This window comes from Sorex araneus, chromosome 2, assembly GCF_027595985.1.
Source record: "Sorex araneus isolate mSorAra2 chromosome 2, mSorAra2.pri, whole genome shotgun sequence".
Lineage (NCBI taxonomy): Eukaryota > Metazoa > Chordata > Mammalia > Eulipotyphla > Soricidae > Sorex > Sorex araneus.
In genome coordinates this window covers 356,078,478-356,101,909 of record NC_073303.1, presented here as the reverse complement: position 1 = coordinate 356,101,909, position 23,432 = coordinate 356,078,478, and the positions used below count along the sequence as shown (strand labels likewise).

General features: G+C 54.6%; 1 protein-coding gene across 2 annotated transcripts in view; it reads left to right on the top strand.

The window, feature by feature from the left end:
- Positions 1-23,432, top strand: part of ST8SIA5 (ST8 alpha-N-acetyl-neuraminide alpha-2,8-sialyltransferase 5) — a 62,128-nt gene that overhangs the window by 10,042 nt on the left and 28,654 nt on the right. Inside the window, exon 2 of one of the 2 annotated variants that reach the window (XM_012932185.2) lies at positions 7,503-7,610. The exons of the other annotated variant lie outside the window; for it this stretch is intronic. Within the exon in view, the coding sequence (XP_012787639.1) occupies positions 7,503-7,610 (108 nt within the window). The remainder of the gene's footprint in view (positions 1-7,502; positions 7,611-23,432) is intronic. 2 annotated transcript variants of the gene reach the window in all.

The window sequence follows — 23,432 nt, the reverse complement described above, 5'->3', positions numbered from 1 at the left end:
TGTAATACAGATACTGAAAGATTACAGGTAGATCCCTTTATCTACTTTCAACATAGTTTCTGTTCAAAAAAATCATTTCAATCTGTTATTGTCACACCAGTCCCTTCTTTATCCTAACTGCTCTTCACACACCCTCAGACACCCTTGTGGCAAGCTTTCAACCATTTCAACCAGTCCTCCTGGCCCCTGTTGTTCCTGACCTTGGATATTAGTCTCACACAATATATATATTTTTTATATTCCACAAATGAATGCAGTCATTCTGTATCTGTCCCTTTCCTTCTGAGTCATTGCACTCAGCATTCTCATTGTTTTCACATCAGCAATGACCCTCTTTCCAAATGAGGTAGCCACTGCAGGTCGTGGGGGTTAGCATGGGGTTGTGTGTGTGTGTGTGTGTGTGTGTGTGTGTGTGTGTGTGTGAGATGGTGGTAGTGATGGTGGCGGCAGGGGGGTGGGCACAACAGAATCCATAGTTCAGCCTCTGACAGGAGCAGGCAGGGGTGGAGGAAGTGACATGGAATTCATCTGGGCTGAAGTCCCCAGATGTACTTCACAGTGGGGTGCCACCTTGCTCACATCTGTGGACACGGCATCAGGGACATGGAATCAGACCAAGAAGTGGCAGGAGCTCTTGATAGGGTGAAGGGGATGATGCTGGGTGAGTGTGGGAACCCCTTCTGGGTGTACAACTCCACGGACGTCCGAGTGGGGGTATCCCCTCCCTCCGCTGCGTCTGCGCGTCTGCAGTCAGTGCCTGGGGTTTCCCTGGGGAAGATGGAGCATCAGTGGAGTCCAGAGTGGCGGGGAGCAGGGACATTTGGAGGTGTGGGGTCACAGAGAGGTCACCTCATGTTTGCTGCGGAGACTGGGGACTGAGAGCAGATCCCAGAGCTCTGGTAGGGACACTCCCCCCTCCCCTGTGTGTACCCCACTTTGCCAGGACTTGGTACGGTCAGTGCTGGGAGCCCCTCTGCCTCTCCCTAGCCCCCCTCCAGGAGCCCCCCACTGAACCGGGAGCACTGGATGCACCTCCTCTCAGTCCCTCCAGGCCCCCAAAGTGTGGAGGCAGCATGGAGAAGGCCAGATCCCCTGCAGGCTCCAGTGCCGGACCCTTGGCCCACCTGGTTTCTTTCCTCCCCTGGAGGAGTGAGGAGTAGGGAGTAGGGGTTGTGGGGGGAGGGTTCTTCTCTACTCTCCCACCCTGCACCCCACACGAAAATCCCCCCTTTGCCGGCAAATCCTGGAGGATGAAACCACTTCCTTTTCCCCCTGAGGTGTCTGTGTGTCATGGAAAAATCATATGAGTCACTTGTGAGTCAGAAGCAGGAGGACAGAGAGAATGTGGGACCTGGTAATTAGGCCCATTATTCCCACTGGAAGGCTCCCAGCTGCCAGGCACTTCCGCTTTGATCTGGGGGGAAGGTGCCCAGCCCCCATGTACTGGGCCTTTCCTGACCACCCCCACCTAACATGGACATGGGGCGAGCTGAGGGTCAGGGGAGGGCTATAGTGCGCCCAGCTGAGCTCTCTGTGCATCCAAACAGGACGCTGGCCTCCTCCCTCCCAAAGAGCTATTGGGGACCCCAAGAGACTTCAGGATGGTGGAGCCCACACTCTCCCACTTACTTACAGGCTCATGGACCCCCCCCACTGCAGGGACCCCTTTGCCAGTCCCAGAATAGGTTCCAGGGCTACTCACTGCCAGGGCTGGGAAGTTTTGATTCTTCATTTCCCCCCTCTTTTCTTTTTTCTTTTTCTTTTTCTTATTTTTTGCTTTTGGGTTCCACACCTGGTGACAATGAGAGGTTTATCATGGCTCTGCACTCAGGAATTACTCCTGGCAATGATCAAGGGACCATATGGGATGCTGGGGATCAAAATTGGATTGATACGTGCAAGGCAAACGCCCTCCCTGCTGTACTATAGCTCTGGTCCCTATTTTCTTTTTTGCTTTAGGGTGCCACACTTGGTGATTTTCAGGGGTGTATCTTGGCTCTGCACTCAAGAGTTACTCCCAGTGCTCCGGGAACTATATGGAATGCCGGGGATCGAATCCCAGTCAGCCATGTGCCATGCAAATGCCTTATTGGTGGTACTGTCGCTCTGGCCCTACATTCTTCCTCCTCACTCCCCCCAGCTCTCCTGCTCCTTCATCCCCTACTTCATGTCTCTCTCAATCACCTTCTCATAAAAGACCAGCCTGCCTGCACCCCAAACTCCACACCCCTTTCCTGCCCTCGGTGTATCTCATGAACATCTCCCCTGCTGGGGCTGGCATCTCCCGGGTCAGGGGTTGACTTGCTGTCCCCGTGGGCTTCCTTGACTCGAGGCGCGACGTTAGCCCACTACCCTCCACCCCTGCTTCCCAGACTGAGGTCCTGGTTTAGTTCCTGGATGGAAGGTCCATAAGTCTGGCCCTCAAAACCCTGATGCACTCAGCCCCTCCCCCACATCCCCTGCAGTGCCCTGCCTTGGGGCAAGGGGAAGAAGAATGCAAATGAATAATTCAGTCATTCTCCTCCCACTTGAAGTTAGGTGCTAACATTTTTGTGAATGATTCTCTTGTTTCATTCATTTTTGCATACAAAAGACTCAGGGTTGGGCTAGTAATGACAGTCCTGGCCAATCCATCTTTATAGCCATTTCCCACCTGTGCAGAGGGAGGGACTTGGTGGGGGAGGGACATTCGCCAGAGCTTCTCTCTGGGGCCTTTTGTGATGCTGAGCTGGTCCTCATCACTACAGCTGGTAGTGATGGTCCCTGCCCACAAGAGGGGAAGACCCGCCAAGGGGCCAGGATTCCAGCTAGCTGAGAGGAGACTTCTAACTCACTGCCTCAGTTTCCTCAGCTGTGGTGGCTGCTGAGCATCATGTGTCTCTACTAGGGTGGCTCTCGGGGTGGAATGAGGTGATGAATGAGGTGATACAGACCAGGGCTTCCAGCGGGACCCCTGGCTGCAGTGTATCACCTGCCATAGGACATGTTTGGTCTCACAGCCTTCCGAAATGGAACAAACCCATTCCATTAGAAAATAGAAATGAGAAATCAAAAACCTGCATGTCCAGCGTCTCTTGGAACAATGAGGCCTGCCTGGCCCTATGGCAGCCGGGGGCTGGAGCTGGGGGCACCCCCCCTCGGGTCTCTCAGTTCTCTCTGTACCCACTGAGGCCATACTGGGCTTTGTGGTGGACATGAGGCTTATGTGGCATCACTGAGTGTTGCTGTCCTGTTGGCCTGTCGTCAAACCTTTCCGCCATGCTGCATTAAGACCATGTGCTGCATGGCCCAAGGAATGCTGGGACCATGACTTGCTAAGAGAAGGGGATATTATGGGATCGTTCTGACTTGAGGCATTCATGGCAGAGAATCTGAGTGTACTTGTGTGACCAGGACAAGCCGTCGGAAGGGCCAGTTCCCCCACCCCAGTACTCTCTCTCTCTCTCTCTTCTTTCTCGATCTCCTCTCCCTCTTTCTCTCTCTCTTTTTTTTTTTTTTTTTGCTTTTTGGGTCACACCTGGCGATGCACAGGGGTTACCCCTGGCTCTGCACTCAGGAATTACCCCTGGCCGTGCTCAGGGGACCATATGGGATGCTGGGATTTGAACCCGGGTCGGCCGTGTGCAAGGCAAACGCCCTACCCGCTGTGCTATCTCTCCAGCCCCTCCCTCTTTCTCTCTTCTCTCTCTCTCCTCTCTCTCTGTATCTCTGTGTCTGTCTGTCTGTCTGTCTCTCTCTCTCTCTCATTGTCCCCCTGAGCTGAGAGTCTGGGTCAAACCTTGGTTCTAGAAGAACTTCTAGGTGGCTGCTGGGACCCCCAGTGTTCCCCTCTTCTACACAGGTCTAAGCTCTCCTGATGGCTGAGGGGGGCTGAGAGGCGGGGTCAGCCACTCCTCACCACCCCCCAGGGGCCTGGGGGACAGAACTGAGGCAGGAGAAAGGTCTGGAAATCTCTGGCCAGTCCAGCTCACTGGTCTCGGTGTAAAGAGGTGGTCCGGCCTCGGCCTCCTCAGGGGCCTTATATTAACACCCGCTCTTTGGGACCCCTCCTGTCTAGGTGCAGAGGGGGGAGACCTGAAGGCTTGGGTCCCTGTGTTCTTACGCAGGCATGGCTAAGACCCTTGACAGTGGTGTTTTGGGTCAAAACGCAGAAAGAACCGGGCTCCAGGCTTTCCACCAGAGACCAAGGAAGCGTGATCTTCCTCAGCAGTGGCCTGGGAGGAGGACGGATGGGGCGGCCTTGCCCTTCTGAGGCACCCCGCCAGCCTTTCCCTGGCCCCCACTGGGAATTGGTCTTAGCAGGGTCACTTGTTAGTCACGTGGCCCCGGGCATGTCCGCAGGCCTGCCCAGGCTTGCTCCTCTGTCAGGGGAGCCAGTTCCACAGCAGCGGACACGTCGGGAATCGAGGTCGTTCACAGTAAGGGGTGAATCAGGGTTTCTCTTTTGGTGACACGAACCCAAAGTCTCCCCCAGGAAATACCTTGCCCACCGCTCTGAAATCAAACAAAACCTTCTGGGGCTGGAGAGAGAATCCAGGGGTAAGGCCTTGTGGTGCGTGCACTGATCCAGGTTTGATCCATCCTCCTGAGCACTGCTGGGTGCAGCTCTGAAGGCCCCTGAGCACCGTCCGGATGGTCCAGGTAACCCGCAGCACTGCAGCCCTGCATCTGCAGGCCTCTGCTTTGAACCAAGAAACGCTGGGAGGGGGTCCCAAGGATTCCTGAGCACTATTTGGGAAACTCTTTCCCCCTCCAAAACCTCTTTCAATATATAGATAAACCAATAGAATGGGTTTTGCTGTTTGTTTTTAGGCCACACCCAGTGGTGCTTAGGGCTTACTCCTGGCTTTGTGCTCAGGGATCACTCCTGGCAGTACAGTACTGGACAGACCATATGTGGTGCCCGAGGTGGAACCTGGCTCAGCAGTGTGTAAGGCAAGTGCCTTGCCAGCTGCACTATCTCTTCAGCCCCAAGGAAAACAAATTTATTGATATTATAAGTGTATATAATACATCATAAATTAATACATGGGCAGTTGTGTAACATATATCCAATTCTATAATATATAACATTTTGAATAAATATGGAATAAATAGGTATGGGATATTTGTCCTATCTATGGGATAGCTATATTATAGACAGGTAAATATAGGAAGTTATTTATGCAAAAAGAAAATATAAATATATCCAGAAGCTTAGATGACTCAAAGGGCATTTTGCTGTGATGCCAGACTCTGTCCTTTGAGGCTGTGTCCCTCTGCCACAGAGACAAAGAGTCTGAGCTTAGAGGGTGTCCCTATGTGTAACCTCCTGTGAGCGCGGCCCCAGGGGGTTTCCTGAGCCTGGGCTCTTGCTGGAAACTGGGCTGCCAAGCTAGGGGGAGTGACTGAGGCCTGGGGAAGGAAGCTGGGCCCAGAGGTCGGGGCGCTGTGATGCTTCCGGTCAAGGTCACTGGAGACACCCCTGACCATTCTCCTTGACACTCAGCTGAAGTCACTCAGCTTCTCTGGGTTTCTGTTTGTCCTTCATGTGGGGCTGAAGGGTGGTTATCTGGACTAGTCTTGCCTCATTGCGGGGGGGGGGGGGTCGATCCCAGAGGGGCTCAGGGGACCGTGCCTGTCCAGCCCTTTGAGCCCTACCCCAGCCTGGCCTGTGGCTCCTTGCTGGCTGTCGGGGCAGAGCAGGGCCCGGCTCCAGCAGCCATTGCTGTCTTGGGGTCCGTTGTTAATAGGGCTTTCTTCCGAAGGCCTTAAAGCTTACAGGTTTTACTATTATTTCTTCCTTTAAAAAATTTTTTTTGGACCACACCAAGTGATGCTCAGGACTTATTTCTGGATCTGTGCTCAGGATCACTCCTAGCGGGGTTTGGGGAAGACCTATGGAGTGCTGGAAATCGGAGCCAGGTCAGGTGCATGCAGGACAAGTACTCACTGTCTTTCTCACTGTAACTGCTCACTGGGATCCCTCTCTGGCCCCAAATATTTATTCCTTTAAGGGGAAGCTTAGCTCGTGGGTGAGTTTTTAATGAGTCCTTAACTCTTCTTTCACATTTAAGGGCAAATGAATCTCTAGCAGGTTCCTTGGTGCTTGGTGAAGTGAGCCTTGTCTGAAGACAGTGGCTATTACCCAGAATGATTTTGTCCCCAAGGGTCACTTGGCAGTGTCTGGAGGCAGGGGGTCAGGATGAGTTCTGGGGCATGTGGTAGGGTGGGGGACAGGGGTGCTGCCCCGCCCCCATGCTGCACAGGACAGTGCCCAGCTCCTGTGTCAGCTGTGCCGGGTGGAGAAACCTTGGGCCAGGCATGGGCAGCCCAGTCCTTTCCTCCATAGCCGTGACCTTGGCCTTATTAGGTGCCTTCTGCCAGAACCTGCTCCGAGCTAACCCCATGCCATAGGGTGGAATCTGGGTTCGAAAGCCTGCTGGGCCCCCCAGGTGCCCTCTGCTGTTTCCCCCGGGAGAGTGTCCACAGACTTGTCTCTCTGCTGTCTGCGAGCAAAGTGCTCTGTTTTACTTTGTTTCAGAGGTTTGTTTTGGGAATCTGGCATGTTCAAGGATTTCCCCACATGAATGGATATAAGGAGCAGGAAACCCCCAAAGTCACCCAATAAATCACACAAGCTGGAAAGGCTCTGCTTTCGGATACGGGGTTCTGGGTGGGGCGAGGCAGGGTCGTGCGGATGTCTCAGGGGAAGGCGGGTGCCCAGACTGTCCAGGTGCAGGGCAGGGGGCTCGGGGGAGCATCTCGGGACTCCTTACATAAACATAGATCAGCGCTCTGCTTTCTGCACTCCCCTCCCCGCAGCCCCGAGCCTTCCGGTACTCAGCACGGAGAATACTTTGGCTTCTCATGGACAGTCGGGAGGGTGCGCTGGTCTGACTCACTGACTCTGCAGCTCCTCTTCTCAGATGTCGCCGCCTGCCCACCCTCTCTCCCTCTCCTGGCTCGTGTCCTTATTTTCCCTCCATTGTCCTTTCACTCAGGTTTGGAGTGGGAGCTGGAGAGCCACAGGCGGGATTCCATGGTCCTAAACCAGTGAGACTGGGAGGGGAGTTGATGCATTGGAAAGCTGCAGTTCCTATAAACTGCAGAAAGCCTGGCTCTGGGGCCAGCAGCCTGCAGGCTGGTTCGTCCTGCCCATGTTCAGCTCTAGGATGTGTGTGAGTGTGTGTGTGTGTGGTGGGGGGTGGGGTGGAGGTGTTTGAGATGCAGGTGTAGGACGGGGGAGAGCTCTGTCACCTTGACCTTGCTACACCTCTGCTTTCCGGGCTTGTGTGTGATTCGGCCTTTTGGGCCAAGTGAGCCTCCACTGACGTGGGCGCTCTTGGAAGCACCGCAGTTCGCCGTCCCTTCCTCATCCTGGTTGGACGCTACCACGGGCGCTACCAAGTTCATGCTCAAGGTCAGGCGTCACTCGTCGCCCTGACAGCACGCGGCTCCCTGGCAGACGGGTGAAACCCAGCACTTGAGTGTGAGTACCGACTGCCTCGTTCTCTTACCAGAGGCCTCGAGTTTGGCTGGCAGAGTGGCGACCCGCTGGGCAATTGGACGGGGTTCTTTAATGCCACCGAGGACCCAGCAGTGCAGAGCGGCAGTGACTCCAGCTCCAGGTACAGCCCGGGTGAACGAACAGGGAAGGGGGGAGTTCATCCTGGGATGTGACCCCATCTTCCTACCAGAGGATCCGAGGGGGGCGGGAGAGAAACAGGCTGGGCATTGTGGCTCCAGAATCACTGCATTTAGGGGATTCTACCTTGTCTTCCTGACTTCAAGGGCCAGTCAAGGCAAAGTCGGGACCAGTCACAGCAAAGTAGGGGTCAGTCACAGCTTAAGTAGGGGCCAATCACAATAAAGTAGGGGCCAGACACAGCAAAGTAGGGGCCAGTCACAGCGAAATAGGAGCCAATCACAATAAAGTTGTGGTCAATCACAGCAAAGTAGGGCCAGTCACAGCGAAATGGGGGCCAATCACAATAAAGCAGTGGCCAATCACAGCAAAGTAGGGCCAGTCACAGCGAAATAGGGGCCAATCACAATAAAGCGGTGGCCAATCACAGTAAAGTAGGGCCAGTCACAGCGAAATAGGGGCCAATCACAATAAAGCGGTGGCCAATCACAGCAAAGTAGGGGCCAGTTACAGTAAAGTAAGGGCCAGTTACCCTAAAGTAGGACCAGTTCTTGCATAGTAAGGGCCGTTCACGGCAAAGTAGGAGCAAACCACGGCACAGTAAAGACCAGTCTTGGTAAAGTAGGATTCAGCCACAGCAAAATAGGGAATTCTGCCCTGTCTCTTGGGGAGAGGAGGCAGGGAGTGGCGGCTTGCTCCAAGTATAGGGTCTGTGTCTCAGATCTCTATTTGAAGTGGAGAAATAGCTTTGTCTCTGTGGCAGGGCTTTGGGCATTAGCCCCCAATGGTGATGGTGGTGCTTGGGTGGCATGGCAGGGGTGTCCTGTGAGCTCTCTGCATGCCGAACCCCCCAGCATGTATTACCTCCTCTGCCCGCAGGCAATGCTGGACGTAGTTAAGGAAGAACTGAGTCATGCACAGGGTAATACAGTTTAATATTCACACCATCACGAGTTATTTCTTCTGGATCTGTCGCAGCACTTGAAGCTAAAATCAACAGTTAAGGACACTGGATTCAGGAGTAGGAGTTCGTTCAATATTCATTCCTTCAGACTTGAATACAAACAGAATCTTCTCCAGTAGGGTGTGGGTCCTTGATTTTTTGTTTCTCCATGTGAGGGCTAAGGCTTAGACCTATTGACCCAGGGGACGCACATCTATTTTGATTGCTGTGCCTTTGGACACCAAAACATTCTATTGACACTAAAGAGGAGCTCAGAGACCCTCAATCTATAGGACTTTGTTCAATGCTGTGAAAAAGGGCTCATGTGGTTCCAGCATTCGAAACCCATAGGTCTGTGGCTACAGAGCTCAGGCTCACGGGATGGCCCTAGCAGGCTCTTACTCGAGTCATTTCTTTTTAAGGGGTGCCGTACCCGGGGATGCTCAGGGCTTACTCCTAGCTCTGCTGTCAGGGATCACTCCCGGCAGTGCTCAGGGGACCATATGGGAAGTCGGGGATAGAACCTGGGTTGGCTGCATGTAAGGCAAATGCCCTACCCATTGTACTACCACTCTGACCCCATGACCCCTTTTAAGACCATGGTTCCTATCTGTATACATAGTGGGAACTCAGGTGAAGCTGGGTGAAGCCCATGCAGAGGAGGAGGTCATGGTGGTCTCCTTACCTAGACCACCCCCCACACTCAGGTGAAGATGATCTAGGGGAGTCAGCCAGAGTCGTTCTGCAAAAGAAGGACCCCTTGAAGAACTCATGGACAACTTTCGGCCAGAAAAATGGGACTGAACTGAGCCTGTCGGGCCAGGTCCCAGAAAACCCATCTGGGCAGCTGGTCCTGGGTGGCTGGGGCCATGCAGAGTTAGACTGCTCCCTTTTCCTCTACCGGTGGGACAGTCTCCCTACTGTCCCTGCCTTTCCCACTGCCTTCTAGTCCCCTTTCCCTGTGTGGACCCTCCTGTGGGGACCATCCTTCTCCCCATGCTCCACGCCTCTCTCCCTCCGGACCCCTTCCCCTGGATTCTCCCCCCAGCTCTCTGCCCGCAGGCCAGCACCCTACCCTGTTGGCATCACAGACTCCACCATCCCTGGTCTGGGTTCGCCGTTGGACCCGAGATGACCATATTCAGAGTGATCCCCATTCAACTTGATTTCCTTTCAGAGAAGTTTTTATTGCCCAGACCTCCTCTCATCACAGAGTAACTATAAATGCGATGATCACGGGTCTCATGGTTTTGACTGGGGTGGTCCCAGTTTTAAGCAGACCTTTCAGGAAGCCGAAATATTTACAGTTGAACCAGTGAAACTGGGGCTGGAGAGGCAGGACAGGAGTGAAGGCACTTGCGTCGTCCACAATTGCAGTTCCATTCCTGGTACCACAAAGTCTCCAGCACCCTGCTAGGCATGACCTAGGGCACAGCTGTGTGGCCCCCAAGCAAACAAGTAGCCCTCCCCCCCAAAACAACAACAACAACAACAAACCATGCAAACCGGTTAAAAGACTGGTTAACCTCATTAGAATGGAAGGGTACTTTGGAGGTTTATTATTTTTATTAATAGGGGAGTCCCCAGTTGGAAGTCTTAAGGGCCACTCGGGCTACACTTGGGGGGTGCCGGGGATCCAATGCAGGGCCTTGCACACACCAAGAATGCCTCTCACCCCCTTGTGCTGTCTCCCTACCAGCCCTTTGACCCCCCTCTTTCAGATATTTTCGTTTTCTCCTGCTGTTGGCAGAGCAGCTTATGGCTTTTGTGCAAGGGGTGGGGCATGCCGGGGCTGTGGTTTCAAGGGCCGGTGTGCAGGGCCCCGGGAGGAAGCCCTGGATTCCACCCGTGCACGGTATGCTTCCCTGAGCACTGCCAGCTGTGGATCTGCCCGATCAAAGCATCTTTCTCAGATGGGCAGGTGGCTCCTGGCAGTGCCTTTGAAAGGCTCGGGGGAGGACTTCATTGGACGGGGGTGGGGAGGGCAGTGTCGGAGCAAATGCTCTCCCCCTTCCCCACTGGCAACCCACTGTGAGCTTGGTGGCCAGTGCTCTTTGTCTAATGAATAATTCAGTACCTGCCATATTTTGCTATCTATAGTTGTGCGGTGTGTTGAAGTGTGGTACAGCCCGTTAACATTTATTATTCACAGGGCCGGGAGGGAAGTGGGGAGGCACCATATATAAGCAGGGGATCCAGAGTTGCAAGGGGAGAAAAAAGGGCAAATGACTCTTGAGTGGTGTCCTCCACCAGGAGCCACAAGGAGAAGGCACGGGTCCAAGTGACGGGGGAAGATGCGCCGGCCCACAGAGGAAATGGGGCCACAGAGCACTCGGAAAGGCCCCGGGCCACTGGGCCGTGCGCGGGCCAGCAGCTGGGTCACGTCCAAGCCCAGTTGGAAAGTGTGTGAGTTATAAAACACACGGAGGAGAGCTGTATTAATTTCCACTCTAGGCCCGCAAGTGCCCGGTGAGCGTCCTTAGGGGAACGGCTATAATGAGCAGGGCGGGATCATTCTGAGTGCGTGCTTTGACCTGCAGCGAGGTGCCCGGGGACAGTCCTGTGTTCAGAAGCTGGGCTGCCATGTCGCCCCATCTTTGAACCCTCAGCCCCCCACCCCAATACAGTGTCCTGTCAAAGGTGCTCAGTCTCCTCTCAGGAGCAAAGAGTGAAGGAGCCGGGGAAGGTGTTGGGCTGCCAGGCACGGGCAGCGCCTCTGGATTCTCCCCGAGTCTGTTCCTCTGGGGCAAACCTTGTCCCTTCCCCTTGAGGATGAACTGCAACAAGGGAAAAGCACTTGGCAGTCGTCACCTTCTTCCCCGTGTGCAGTGATCAGAGAGTTTTCCCTGGAGAAGAGCCAGTCCTCCGAGGGGAGCACTCCAAGAGTTCTGGGGAGCAGAGCAGGAGGAGGAAGACTGAGGCTGGGGGCTGGGGTGTGGGAAAGGGAGAGGCACGAGGCAGCGAAGGCAGATGCTGCATTTCTGGGACCGCAGAGTGCAAAACTCTCCCAGACTCCACCTGCGGCCTGGGAAGGGGGACGGGAAGGTGGGGCCCAGGGGAGGGAGAACCGCCACCGCCACCACCACCTGCCCTCTGCCAGGCAACTCAGTGCCTTTGTCCCCCTGGCCCTGCCCACCATCTGCCAGCCCACCCAGCACCCAGGGCAGGGCAGCTACACTCGGGGGCAGCGGTGGAGGTCAGCATCATGTCCACGGGAAGATTACCCCACCCCAGTCACAGGGGCTGAGGGAGACGGAGGCAGGAGTTACTCATCTCCTCTGCCTCTGGATCCTGCTATATGTCCGAGTCCTTGTTCTGCCAGGATCCACGTCACCTCCTCCATGAAGCCTTCCCTGGTAGCTCCCTTAACTGAGAATTCTGTAAAATGTGTCTGCCCCAAGGGCTTACACGCTCAGAACTCACCATCAAATAAATGTCAGATACACTTTGCTCAGATACTTCTCGTTGAGCACTTCTTGAAGAGCACTTCTAGCAGAGCACTTCTTTCTGAGCACTTCTAGCGGAGCACTTCTTTCTGAGCACTTCTCACAGAGCACTTCTTGCCGAGTACTTCTCAGAGAGCAGTCTGATAAGGTGGCAATTTAGGGGGCCTGCAGAGGGCAGGCTTTGGCACAGCCCGACTGGCCTCGGGGGCCCTTCTCTGGGACTCAACAGCAGTCTTGGGGCTGCAGACTGAGATAGGCTGGCGGCGTGGAAAAGCCACCAGGTCAGTGTGCTCTGAGGTTTGGAGTCCAACTGGCCCCTGCTGCTTGGTCCAAGGACACCACCCCACCCCCAGTAGGAAGGGGGCTCTGGTCCCAGAGGAAGGACAGAGGCACCAAGCAGGGTGGGTGCAGCTGGGCTTGGCGCCGTCGTCAGACGCCGGAGCTGGAAGGAGCTGGGCCGAATGCAATTGAGAACTTGATCACGCCGCAGCGAATTGTTCCCTAATTGTTTCAAGACGTCTATAATTAGGTAATAAATTGCGCGGCGCACGTGACGGGCCTCCTCCCACCCTGGCTGGGGGTGGGTGCTGAGCGTGAAGCCGGGGCGCATCCCTGCGGAGGGGCGGCAGCTGGCGTGGATCGTGACAGGCCGGGCCCCGGGCCCTGGGGCACAGTGGGTGCCGGACACCGGACACGCACAGCAGCTTTTCATCCTCCCCCCAGACGTCGTGGCCGGATGCTGACATCACACCTGTCCTGAGCAGGCGGAGACCCAGTCCCCTTCTTGCAGGCATGGGAGGGCAGCGGGGGGAGGGGGGTGCCTCCTCCGCACCCCGTGCTTTGTAGTTCTTGGAGCCCAGACAGAATGGCTTGTCTCTCTGGGCTGTGGTGGGTGTCTCCTTCCCGCGTCTCCTGGCTCCGGCCCCTGCTCCCAGCTGCAGACGGGCCTGTGCGACCCCGGGGAGCATGTCCCCAGTCCCATAGTGGTGCCTTCGCTCTGGGAAAGCTGGGTTCGCTGTTTTGTTTGTTTTCTGCTGTGCCTGGGATGGGACCCAGGGCTTCTGCACTGGGCAGGGCTGTGTGGCTGTATGGACCTAGCCCAAGGGGTCATCGTTCCAGTCTCTCTTCGCTTCCCTGCCTGTGACCCTCCCATCCCCCACCTTCCCCCACCAGCCCCTGTGCTTATTTGCGATGCCCCAGATTTTATCCTGGAAGCATTGCTGCCTTCGCCCTGCTCTGGGGGTTCTGCCTTTTAATGAGGAGCTCCTGGGTCAGGTTACCCCCAGGGAAGGAACTTTTTGTGTGTGTGTAGGGGGGGAAGGGTGGGATTGGGGGGGGGTATTGCTGGCAGGAGCCGCAATGTCTGCTGCGGTGGGCGCAGGCTGGCTCAGCATTTGTCTTTCTGCTCTGTCTCCTCTCCGTTGGAAAAAGACCAAAAATAAGGGGGAGGGAGGGTGCGAGCTATTGGGCCCCATCCAGCCGGGAAGCGTCGGGGCGTGAGGTTTGGCAGCGTTCTGGGCTAGGCGCTGGGGACAGAGATGGCACAGGCCCGTCTCCTCCCATGCTCTGGCAGGCCCTGTCGGGCCCTGGGCCCCTGGGGGTGGCTCCCTCAGCTCCCCCCGCCCCCCGGTTTGTAGCTCCCGAGTTGAGTCTGCGTTGGTTTCCCTGGGCCTTATATATCCCTGCGTGCACTTTTCTGGGCCTCAGTCTCCTCCTCTGCCAAGTACCACTTGTGGGGTCCCCACAATTCCCTCCCTGGTGGAGCCTGGTCTTTTGTGGGGTTGAAGGGACCAGTTCCCGCTCCCCCCTGCCCACCAGCTCCTTTCCTGAAGGAAGGGAAAAGTCAAAGGGGGTTGGACAGGGCTAGGAGGACAGTGTGGGGGACACTCAGAAGTGAAGGGCACCAGGGCTGGCCGAGTTCCCCAGGTGAGTGGCGGGGCATGCGCTGTGCTTCCTTTCCCGGGAAGTCGGGCTCCCAGTGCCCCCGGGACCTCCTCATCAGAGCCCCCTTGCACCCAGGGGATTCCCAGGCTTCCCTTTTGGAGCCCCCCAGAGCCCCTGCCTGTTCCTTCCTATGTCCGCCCAGGTCTCGGGGCCTCGCCGGCTGAGCAGAATATGCCCAGTAAATGAGGTGCCTCACTTGCCAGGGCGCCTTGCCCCCTTGAGGGTGCCCCCCAGTCCAGGGAGCTCCCCAGGCCCGTTTCACCAGGGCATAAGCTCATTGGCGGGAGCGACAGCCCGTGTTCTAAACACCTTCCCTCCACCACCACGCCCCCCAAGGGGTGCAGAACTTCAGCACATGGGTCGGGGTTGGATTATCACAAACAATTATTTCCGTGTCACCATCTCCATCATCCCGATGTCTGTTCTGGCCTGTTGGGCCCTGCCCAGAGCTGCTCTGGTGCAGGTCAGCAGTGCCCTTCTGGCTGGTGGGCCACTGGGGCCATCTCCAGCCTCCTCCTTCTTGGCCTCTGTTGGCACCGAGCAAGGCCGGCCTTTCTGTCTTAGATGCACCCTCGGCCCCCGGCTTCTGTGTCCGCCCCTCGGGCTTGCCTGCCTTCTCTCTCTCTCTCTCTCTCTCTCTCTCTCTCTCTCTCTCCTCCGTCCTGATTCGGGAGCTGAGCACTGGCCTGTCCCTCTGCTCTGCCTCCTGGAGAGCTCCCAAGGGCCACCTCCCCATGGACTTCACCCTCAGCCCTCAGGGCCGGTCCCTCAGCCCTGATCTCTGCACCGGGCTGCATGCCCACTCCTGCCTCCCCTGGAAGGTCACGGCCAGGAGCCTGAGTCACACCCAGGCCTGTTTATCTCCGGCCTTCGTAGCTTCTCAGGTGGCACCAGGAGCCAGTGAATGGAGCCAGCCCAAATCCTCGTTGACTTCTCTTCCTCTCTCGCGGCCAAGGCGCCCTGCTGGCTCTATCCCTGACCTTCTCCCGCCAGCTTCCTGTGCACCGCGCGTGTTTCGGCCCATGTGCAGTGGAGTCTGTCGCTCAGTTCCTCCGGTCACCAGGCCCTTCTGTGGCAGCCGGAGGGAACATGCCTGGGAGCCCAACCTTCTCCCGCCTGGGCTGGGTCGGGGGTCTCGAGCCCTCCACCCCCACGGCTGCTGGCTGCTCCCCACACAACAGCAGGGGGCCTCTCCCTCTAAGATGCCCCCCATCAGAGAGCCCTTTCTGGACCTCCTGGTGCCCACCCAACTGCCCTCCACTCCCCCTCCTGCCTTCCTCTTCTGTGACTCGCTTGGCCCCACCTGTGCTCCCAGTTGTCCCGGCTGCTGGAGGTGGGGGTCCTCCTGGCTGGCTGGGTCTCTTGGCCTCCACTTACCTCTGAGTGGGGCAGTAAGTCTGCGGTGAGCGGGAGAGGAATAGGGCAGGTGTCCATGCAGCGCTCCAGGAGGCAGTGGAGGGCTTGCACCCGAGTCCCTGGAGGAAAGCTGGAGGTGTGCCTGGGGCTGTGGGCACAGAGGCAGGAGGGCGAGGAGGATTTTTCAAGGAGGCCAGCACCCGGGCTGACGTCGGGTGGGCGAGCAGGTGGGAAGACACAGCCAAGGAAAGGATTCGGACAGAGAGACGCGTGCAGGGGGGAGGCAAGGGCTGGTGTGTGTCGCCAGCTCTGGGTGAGAGGAGCTTCTAAGGTGTGGGAGTGGGGGCAGCGGGGTGAGGTGGGGTGGGGACATGGGAGAAATAGGAAGAAGAGGAGGAGGAAGAGGAGGAGGAGGAAGAGGAGGCAAAGGAGGAGGAGGAGGAGGAGGCAGTTGATCTTGGCTAGGGCCCTGGGGGTGTGGGGTACTGGTGTATGTGTGTCTGTGCATATGTGTGTATGTGTGTGTGTGTATGTGTGTGTGTGTGTGTGTGTGTGTGTGTGTGTGTGTGTATACTCTGCTGGGGCTGACTGTGGGGGGAGAAGAAAGAGAGGAGTTGAGCACCCTCCCGAGTCCCCCAGCCCATTGCCTCAGCCTGGAATGACATTCCCAGTGTGTCTCCCCCCTCCGCCCCCTCCCCAGAGCGGAGTGATCCACCACCCTGGGTGGCACCTCAGGCCTGTCACCATCCCGTGGGCTGTTGACGCTCCATGCCGGGACTTCCTGCGGACAGAGGAGAGCGCAGGAAGCGGGCTGAATGGGGGCTCTTGCTACTCCGACAGCAGGACGGGGTGGGGGGTGCTTCCCACAATGTGTCCTGCCCCCCTGGCCCTGCCCGGGAAGGCCCTGCAGTCCTGTGGAGTTGTCAGGCTGCAATTTCCAGGCGCTGATGCCTGTGCGTGTGTGCTGACGGGTGTGCTATCTCGAGACGACAGCTGTTCTGGCTCTGGAAATAGAATAGAACCTCGACGCATGGAGGGCTGGCGGCCCAGGGAACCGGGGACGGGGGGTGGGGTGGGAGGGGGGTGCTCGCTCACACAGGCCCCAGGTGACCGGGGCTGGTCCGAGTCAGGCAGAGGAAAGGCATGAGAGTGACAGAGCTCCAGGACGGGCTCTCCAAAGCCTGCGGCTCCTGTTTCAGACCCATCAGGGCCCGGCTGCATGGACGTGGGGCTGCTGCCTTTCGCTCTGGCAGCCTCCGCCACACACCGGGGAGACCAAGCGTGCCTCAGGGAGCACCAAGTAGGGAGCAGTCAGAGAATGGAGCATCACACCGCAGCATGGGCACAGTTGGTCAGGGCATGCACTGCACAGAGGCCATCTTTTCCCTCTACCCCCCTACCTGCCCCCCTGTCTCTCTACAGCCAGGTGGTCGAGTAGAATGGAGTCCACTCCCTCCACAAGTCATGTAACCGGCTTATTGCTGAGTTCATGCAGAGAAAAAGATGTTTTTCTCCTCATTTACAGAGACGCTGTCTTCTCCCTGGGTTCCGACCCACCCCATGTAGAGTCTACATGAGCTGGTTGATTTGACAGGAGCCAGGGGCCGGGTGGGGAGTAGGGGGTGGGGGGATTGCAACTGTGGCTGAGCTGGGGCCGCTTTCCTGCTCCTGGGGGCTGGGGGAGGCCTCCTAAAAGGTGCTCTAGCGCGACTCGGGGGCTCCTGCGTCCCCGTGCCTGGTAGCCCATCCATGTGTAGGGTGGAGGGACAGGGAAGAGAGCAGCATGCCTGGGCCTCAGCTTGTCCTGGCCAGTGGCCATGACCCCCAAGGAAGACCCCACAGTCCTGGAGACATTCGGGCCAGTGGGAATGGCAGAGCCAGGCACTCTGAGCCCACGACTGGCCTGTCACCCCCAGGTGCTCTCAGCTGGCAAAGCGGGAGACAGGGCCAGGAGGGAGCAGGGAGCCCAGGCCTGATGGCGGTCACTCAGTGGGAGGCCAGCACCTGCAGCTGGGGAGCCAAGGCTGCCGCCACAGCTCCTGGGCAGGACCCATGCCTCCTGGCCCTGGCCACCAGCTGGACTGCTGGGGCCCATGTGGCCTCTGAGCTGAGCCCGGCGCCTGCGCTGATGGGCCGGGCTGGCCAGGGAGAGATCGGCTTTCCAGACGGAAAGCAGAGAAGCCTCGAACTCGCCTCGAGAGGTGGCTGCGTTGGAAATGCGTCTGGGACAGTGTTGCTGTCCATCTGCCCTCAGGGCCAGCTTGAGCGCCGAGAGGGCGGGCTGGCTTACTACTGCATGGAGGAGTCGTTTCCAGTAGCAAAAGGGTCCAGAGTTCAACCACAGAAAATGTCCAAAGCAGCAGAAAAGTGTGTTTGCCTTGTGTGGTCGGGCTGCCCCTTGCTTGCAGTCCTGAGGCCCAGGCCCTGTCCCACGTGGCTGGAGTCCAGTGCTTGGGCCCAACAGTGCCGTGTGTGTGTGTGTGTGTGTGTGTGTGTGTGTGTGTGTGTCCAGAGCCAACACCCACCACTGCTCAGGTGCCAGAAGCCACGTTGGGGCTCTTGCTCGCTCATGCAAGGCAGGTACTCCAGCCCTTTGAACTTTCCCTCCCCATCTTTCCCCACCAAAATATTTTAAAAATCTCTTATCCCAATGATTCAGAAAAACAAGAAACACCATTTTGTGACAGTCCTCCCCTTCCCCGTTTCTGTCTATATATATAATTTTAAAATTAATTGTTCTTTTTTAATTTTTATTTTATTGAATCACCATGTGAAAGTTACAAAGTTCTCAGGCTTATGTCTCAGTTATACAATGCTCAAACACCCGTCCCTTCACCAGTGCCCATATTCCACCACCAAAACCCGCAGTCTACCTCCCACCCCCGCCTGCGTAACTGATAAATTTCACTTCATTTTCTCTTTACCTTTATTACATTCCATATTTCAACATGAAACTCACTATTGTTGGAGTTTCTCCCCCCCCCAAAAAAAAACAGCCCTACTGAGAAGGAAGCATAAAATTAATTGTTCTTGAGTCACAGTGAGATACACAGCTACAAAGTTGTTCATGATTGGGTTTCAGTCATACAATATTCCAACACCCGTCCCTTCACCAGTGTACATTTCCCACCACCAGTGTCCCTCCCGCCCCATTTTGGAGGATTGTTTTGTGGTTGGCATAAAGGTCAGAATCCAAATTCAACAAGGATTTCTGTGACTTCCTCCAGAGTGGAATCTGGGGGCACCCTGCCAGAAGCACAGCTGAGGGGTGACCTAGGGCAGTGCCACCTACCTCCCACCATCTAATTTCCTCAAGTCAGTCATCCTTAGAGACCAGGATGAGGGGGGTTGGGAGCCCGGTGGCAGATGCTCTCCCAGCGGAGCCCCTGTAAGGTGGCTTAGGGGGCCCAGGGGGAGCTCTGTTCCCCAAGGTGAAAGCAGGTTCCTGCTTGGGCACAACCTGGCTTCTGGGCTTGGCTGAGGTGTCACACGGAGTGATTCAGGGCTCCCGGAGATCTGTTCCAGTCAGGCATGGGCTGATGCAGACACAGAGGTGATGGCTATGAAGGACGAGGTTTAATGATCCTTTCCCGAAAGAGAAGGCAGTCGGGTAGGACCGTTTGGGGCCACTCCAGGGTCAGGAGGAAAGCAGAGGGGTTGGGGGACAGGAGCCTTCCTCTAGGAAGAGGCTAGTGAGGGTTAGGATGGGCCCATGTGAATGATGGCGGGGGAGGGGGCAGCATAGGGTCAGCTCCCCATGCAGGGTAAGGGCACAGGGGCCCTGGGGTGGAGGAGGGGTGGCGAGGGGACCCTTGGGTTAGTTCTCACGGGCAAGGGGTTCTGGAGCATCTTGAGGAACTGCGTTGACCTAGGAGGGTCGTTACACGTGTGTAGTTTGTACAGGAGTCCTGGGAAGCTGCTGGCAGCCCTTCGCCCCTTGCCGGCAGGAAGAAGGGGGAAGGGAAGGGACCATTTCTTGGGCACTGTGCCAGTGCATTTCCCAACATGCACATCAATAGCTCATCTCGCTGTCTCACACACACACACACACACACACACACACACACACACACACACACGTGCCGCATTTTTTTTAGAAATGCTGATTTTACAGATGAGAGCGCGAAGGCTCAGAAACGCATGGGTGGAGGTGTTGGGAGACAGGGCAGGGGCAGAGAAAGGGTGAAATCTGGTTGTCTACCCAACCTTCAGCACACGGTCACAGGGAGTCATGTGACCTTACTCTTGCTTTGACCGAAGAGAAAGGGAGATCATTTAGTCAATAATTGTGAATAATTTTAGCGGGTGCGGAGGTGAGGTGGGACCATGCTGGGGACCTGGCAGCTGGAGTTCACCTCCCTCCAGGGCTCCCTCCCTCCCATTGACTGTGGAGCATTAATTCACAGCGTGGTTGTCTCGGCTAGGGAACCCGGAAGCATTGAGGAACTCTGGGTTTTATTTTAGTGTCTGCCCATGTCACCTAGAACACATGGATTGCCTTAAGGAGGAAAGAGTAGAGGCCAGAGAGGGGAAGCGATTTACCCTACCTCACACAGCTGGTTTGGAGCATCTCCTCAAAGGCCCGGCCAGTCTGCCCCCTGGTTCTCCCTCTTTGTTAGAATCTGAGGCTTTGCTTCCTTGCAGCCTCCGAGGACACGGCTTCGATGACCCACTGGATACCAAAGGACCTGGTGCCATAGGCTCAGGTTGCGAACAGCGATGCTCGTGATGGTGATAAGATACCAGACAACGTTTACTGATGTGGACTGGAAATTTAGAGTCCATTAGAGCCAAGGGCACGCACTATTGGGTGCGGCCTTACGGTGACCCCTTGTTCTTAGCTGCAGATAGCAGGATCCGTTTAATTAAAGCAGAAAAGCGTTTGTTAGGGGCACAGATCATTTTACATTGTTAGCTGGGCAGAAGAAAGACCCTTGGCTGAGCTTCCAGGAATGGCTTCCCCTGCCCTGTGAAAGGAAGATCCGGCCTCCGATAGCATCTCAAAGGTGCCGCCGCCGCCACAGTTTCCAAGAGCTGTGCCACTCTTGCCACTTAATTTTGTTGTTGTTTTGTTTCAGGGCCACACGCAGCGATGCTTAGGGCTTACTCTGGGCTCTGCACTCAGGAACCACTCCTGCCAGTGCTCAGGGGACCTTTAAGGATGTTGGGGATCAAACCTGGGTGGGCTGCATGCAACACAAACATCCTACCGCTGTGTCGTCGCTCAGGTGCCCACCTCTGCCGCTTTCTGCACCAGCGATACAGTGCCTCTCAGAGAACACCGTCTCATGCAAATGCTCCTCACGGGTTCTGCTAAAGATGGAGCTAGAAGGACTGTCCATATTGTTTTCCAGAAAGGCTGGACCAGCCGGCATTCTCACCAGCAGTGAAGGAGCGTCCCTTTTTTCTCACATCCACGCCAGCACTGGTTGCTTTTGTTTTTTTGAATGTGTGCCAGTCTCTGTGGTGTGAGATGATATCTCATTATTTTTTTGATTTGCATATCCCTGATGACTAGCAATGTGGAGAATCTTTTCATGTGCCTTTTGGCCATTTGTATTTCTTTTTTGAGGAAACTGCTGTTCATTTCTTCTCCCCATTTTTTGATGTGGTTGGAGTTTTTTTCTTATAAAATTCTACAAGTGTCTTGTATATCCTGGATATTAATCCCTTATCAGATGGGTATTGGGTAAATATTCATTCCCATTATGTGGGCTCTTTCTGTATTTTGGTCACTGTTTCTTTTGAAGTGCAGAAGCTTCTTAGTTTGATGTAGTCCCATTTGTTTATGTTTGCTTCCACTTGCATGGTCAGTGCTGTTTCGTCCTTAAAGATGCTTTTAACTTCAATGTCATGGAGAGTTCTGCCTACATTTTCTTCTATGTACCTTATAGATTCATGTCTGAGATTGAGGTCTTTAATCCACTTTGATCTGACTTTGTGCCTGGCATTAGACAGAGTTCAGAGTTCATTTTTTTTGCAGGTAGCTATCCAGTTTTCCCAGCACCATTTGCTGAAGAGGCTTTCCTTGTTCAAATTTGCATTTATTGCTCCTTTGTCAAAGATTAAGTGGCCATATATTTGGGGGTCTGTGACAGGATATTCAACTCTGTTCCATATGACCCCACAATACCACTTCTGGGAATATATCCCGAGGATAAAAAAGAGCACAGTAGAAATGACATCTGTACCTATATATTCATTGCAGCACTGTTCACAATAGCCAAAATATGGAAACAACCCGAGTGCCCTAAAACAGATGACTGGTTAAAGAAACTTTGGTACATCTACACAATGGAATACTATGCAGCTGTAAGGAGAGATGAAGTCATGAAATTTGCTTATAAATGGATAAACATGGAGATTATCATGCTAAGTGAAATGAGTCAGAAAGAGAGGGACAGACATAGAAGGACCGCACTCATTTGTGGAGTGTAGGGTAGCATCACATGAGGCTGACACCCAAGGACAGTAGATACAATGGCCAGGGGGATTGCCCCATAGCTGGAAGACTGCTTCATGAGCAGAGGGGAGAAGGCAGATAGAATAGAGAAGGGATCACTGAGAAAATGATGGCTGGAGGAATCAGTTGGGATGGGAAATGCATGCCGAAAGTAGACAATGGACCAAACATGATGACCTCTCAGTCTGTGTTGCAAGCTATAATGCCCAAAAGTAAAGAGAGAGTATGGGGAATATTGTCTGCCATAGAGGCAGGGGGAGGGTGGGAAAGGGGGGCTATACCTGGGATATTGGTGGTGGGGAATGTGCACTGGTGGAGGGATGGGTGTTTGATCATTGTGAGATTGTAACCCAAACTTGAAAGCTTGTAACTATCTTACAGTGATTCAATAAAATTAAAAAAAAAAATGGAGCTAGAACCCTAGCTGCAAGGGAGTCTGGGAAATGTAGTTTTGTTTCAGAAGAGGGCCAGGGACAGAGATAGCAAAGCCAGAGTTCTCCCTGTGTTTGACGCATTTAAGAGTTTGGGAGGAAAAAAACCTGTAAATGGACTATTAAAGTACAATAGTTATTCCAATAAAGAGACAGAGTGCCGAGGAGCCCTGAGAATAAGAGTCCAAAACACAGGGGCATTTGAGTTGGGTATTGAAGGATTATCATATTAGCATGAGTTTGCCTAGTAAGAAAGACTTAAAAAGGAGTTCAAAGCACAGAGGGGCAAAGGTTCGTAATATAATTTGGGATACTCAATGTATTGATTCTTTGATGACCTGATCACTAATAATCCATTCATTTTGTGAGTAGAAGTGATTTTATTTTGTAAGTTTTAGTACTTTAAAATATTCTTTTTTTTTTTCTTTTTAGGTCACACCTGGCGATGCACAGGGGTTACTCCTGGCTCTGCACTCAGGAATTACCCCTGGCGGTGCTCAGGGGACCATATGGGATGCTGGGAATCGAACCCGGGTCGGCCGCGTGCAAGGCAAACGCCCTACCCGCTGTGCTATCGCTCCAGCCCCTACTTTAAAATATTTAAAATATTCTTGTTATTCCCTCAATAAGGCGAATTGAGATGATCGAGTATAAAATTGATCACTATATATCTAAAAGTTATGAATGTTTTTATGATTTACTTATTTATTTACGGGAGAGGTCACACCGGGTGATGCTCAGGGGTTACTTCTGACTCTTCCCTCATGAATCACTCCTGGAAGTACTTGGGGAACCATCTGGGGTGCTGGGGATCAAATCTGGATTGGCTGCATGTAAGGCAAACGCCCTACCCAATTACAATTGCTCCCTCCCCTATGAATGTTTTTAAAAGAAACTAATTTGGGGGTAAATTAATTTATTTTTAAAAGCATACCTACAGGGCCAAAGATAATCTAGAGCTGTTTTTCTAGCACATGGTCGACCCTGGTAATAATTCCTGGCACTGCCTATGTTCCCCTGGGCATCCCTAGGAATATTCCCTGAGCACAAGGCCAGGGGTAAGCCCTGAGCACAGCTGGGTGTGGTTCAAGAAACAAATAAAAAACAAATAGCTTACTTACATAAATGTTTAAGGAGGTTAGCATTGGGGTGTATGTTAAATTTACATGTACACACAGCTGCCACATGATTCTGAAAATATTTTTAATATTATGAATATAAT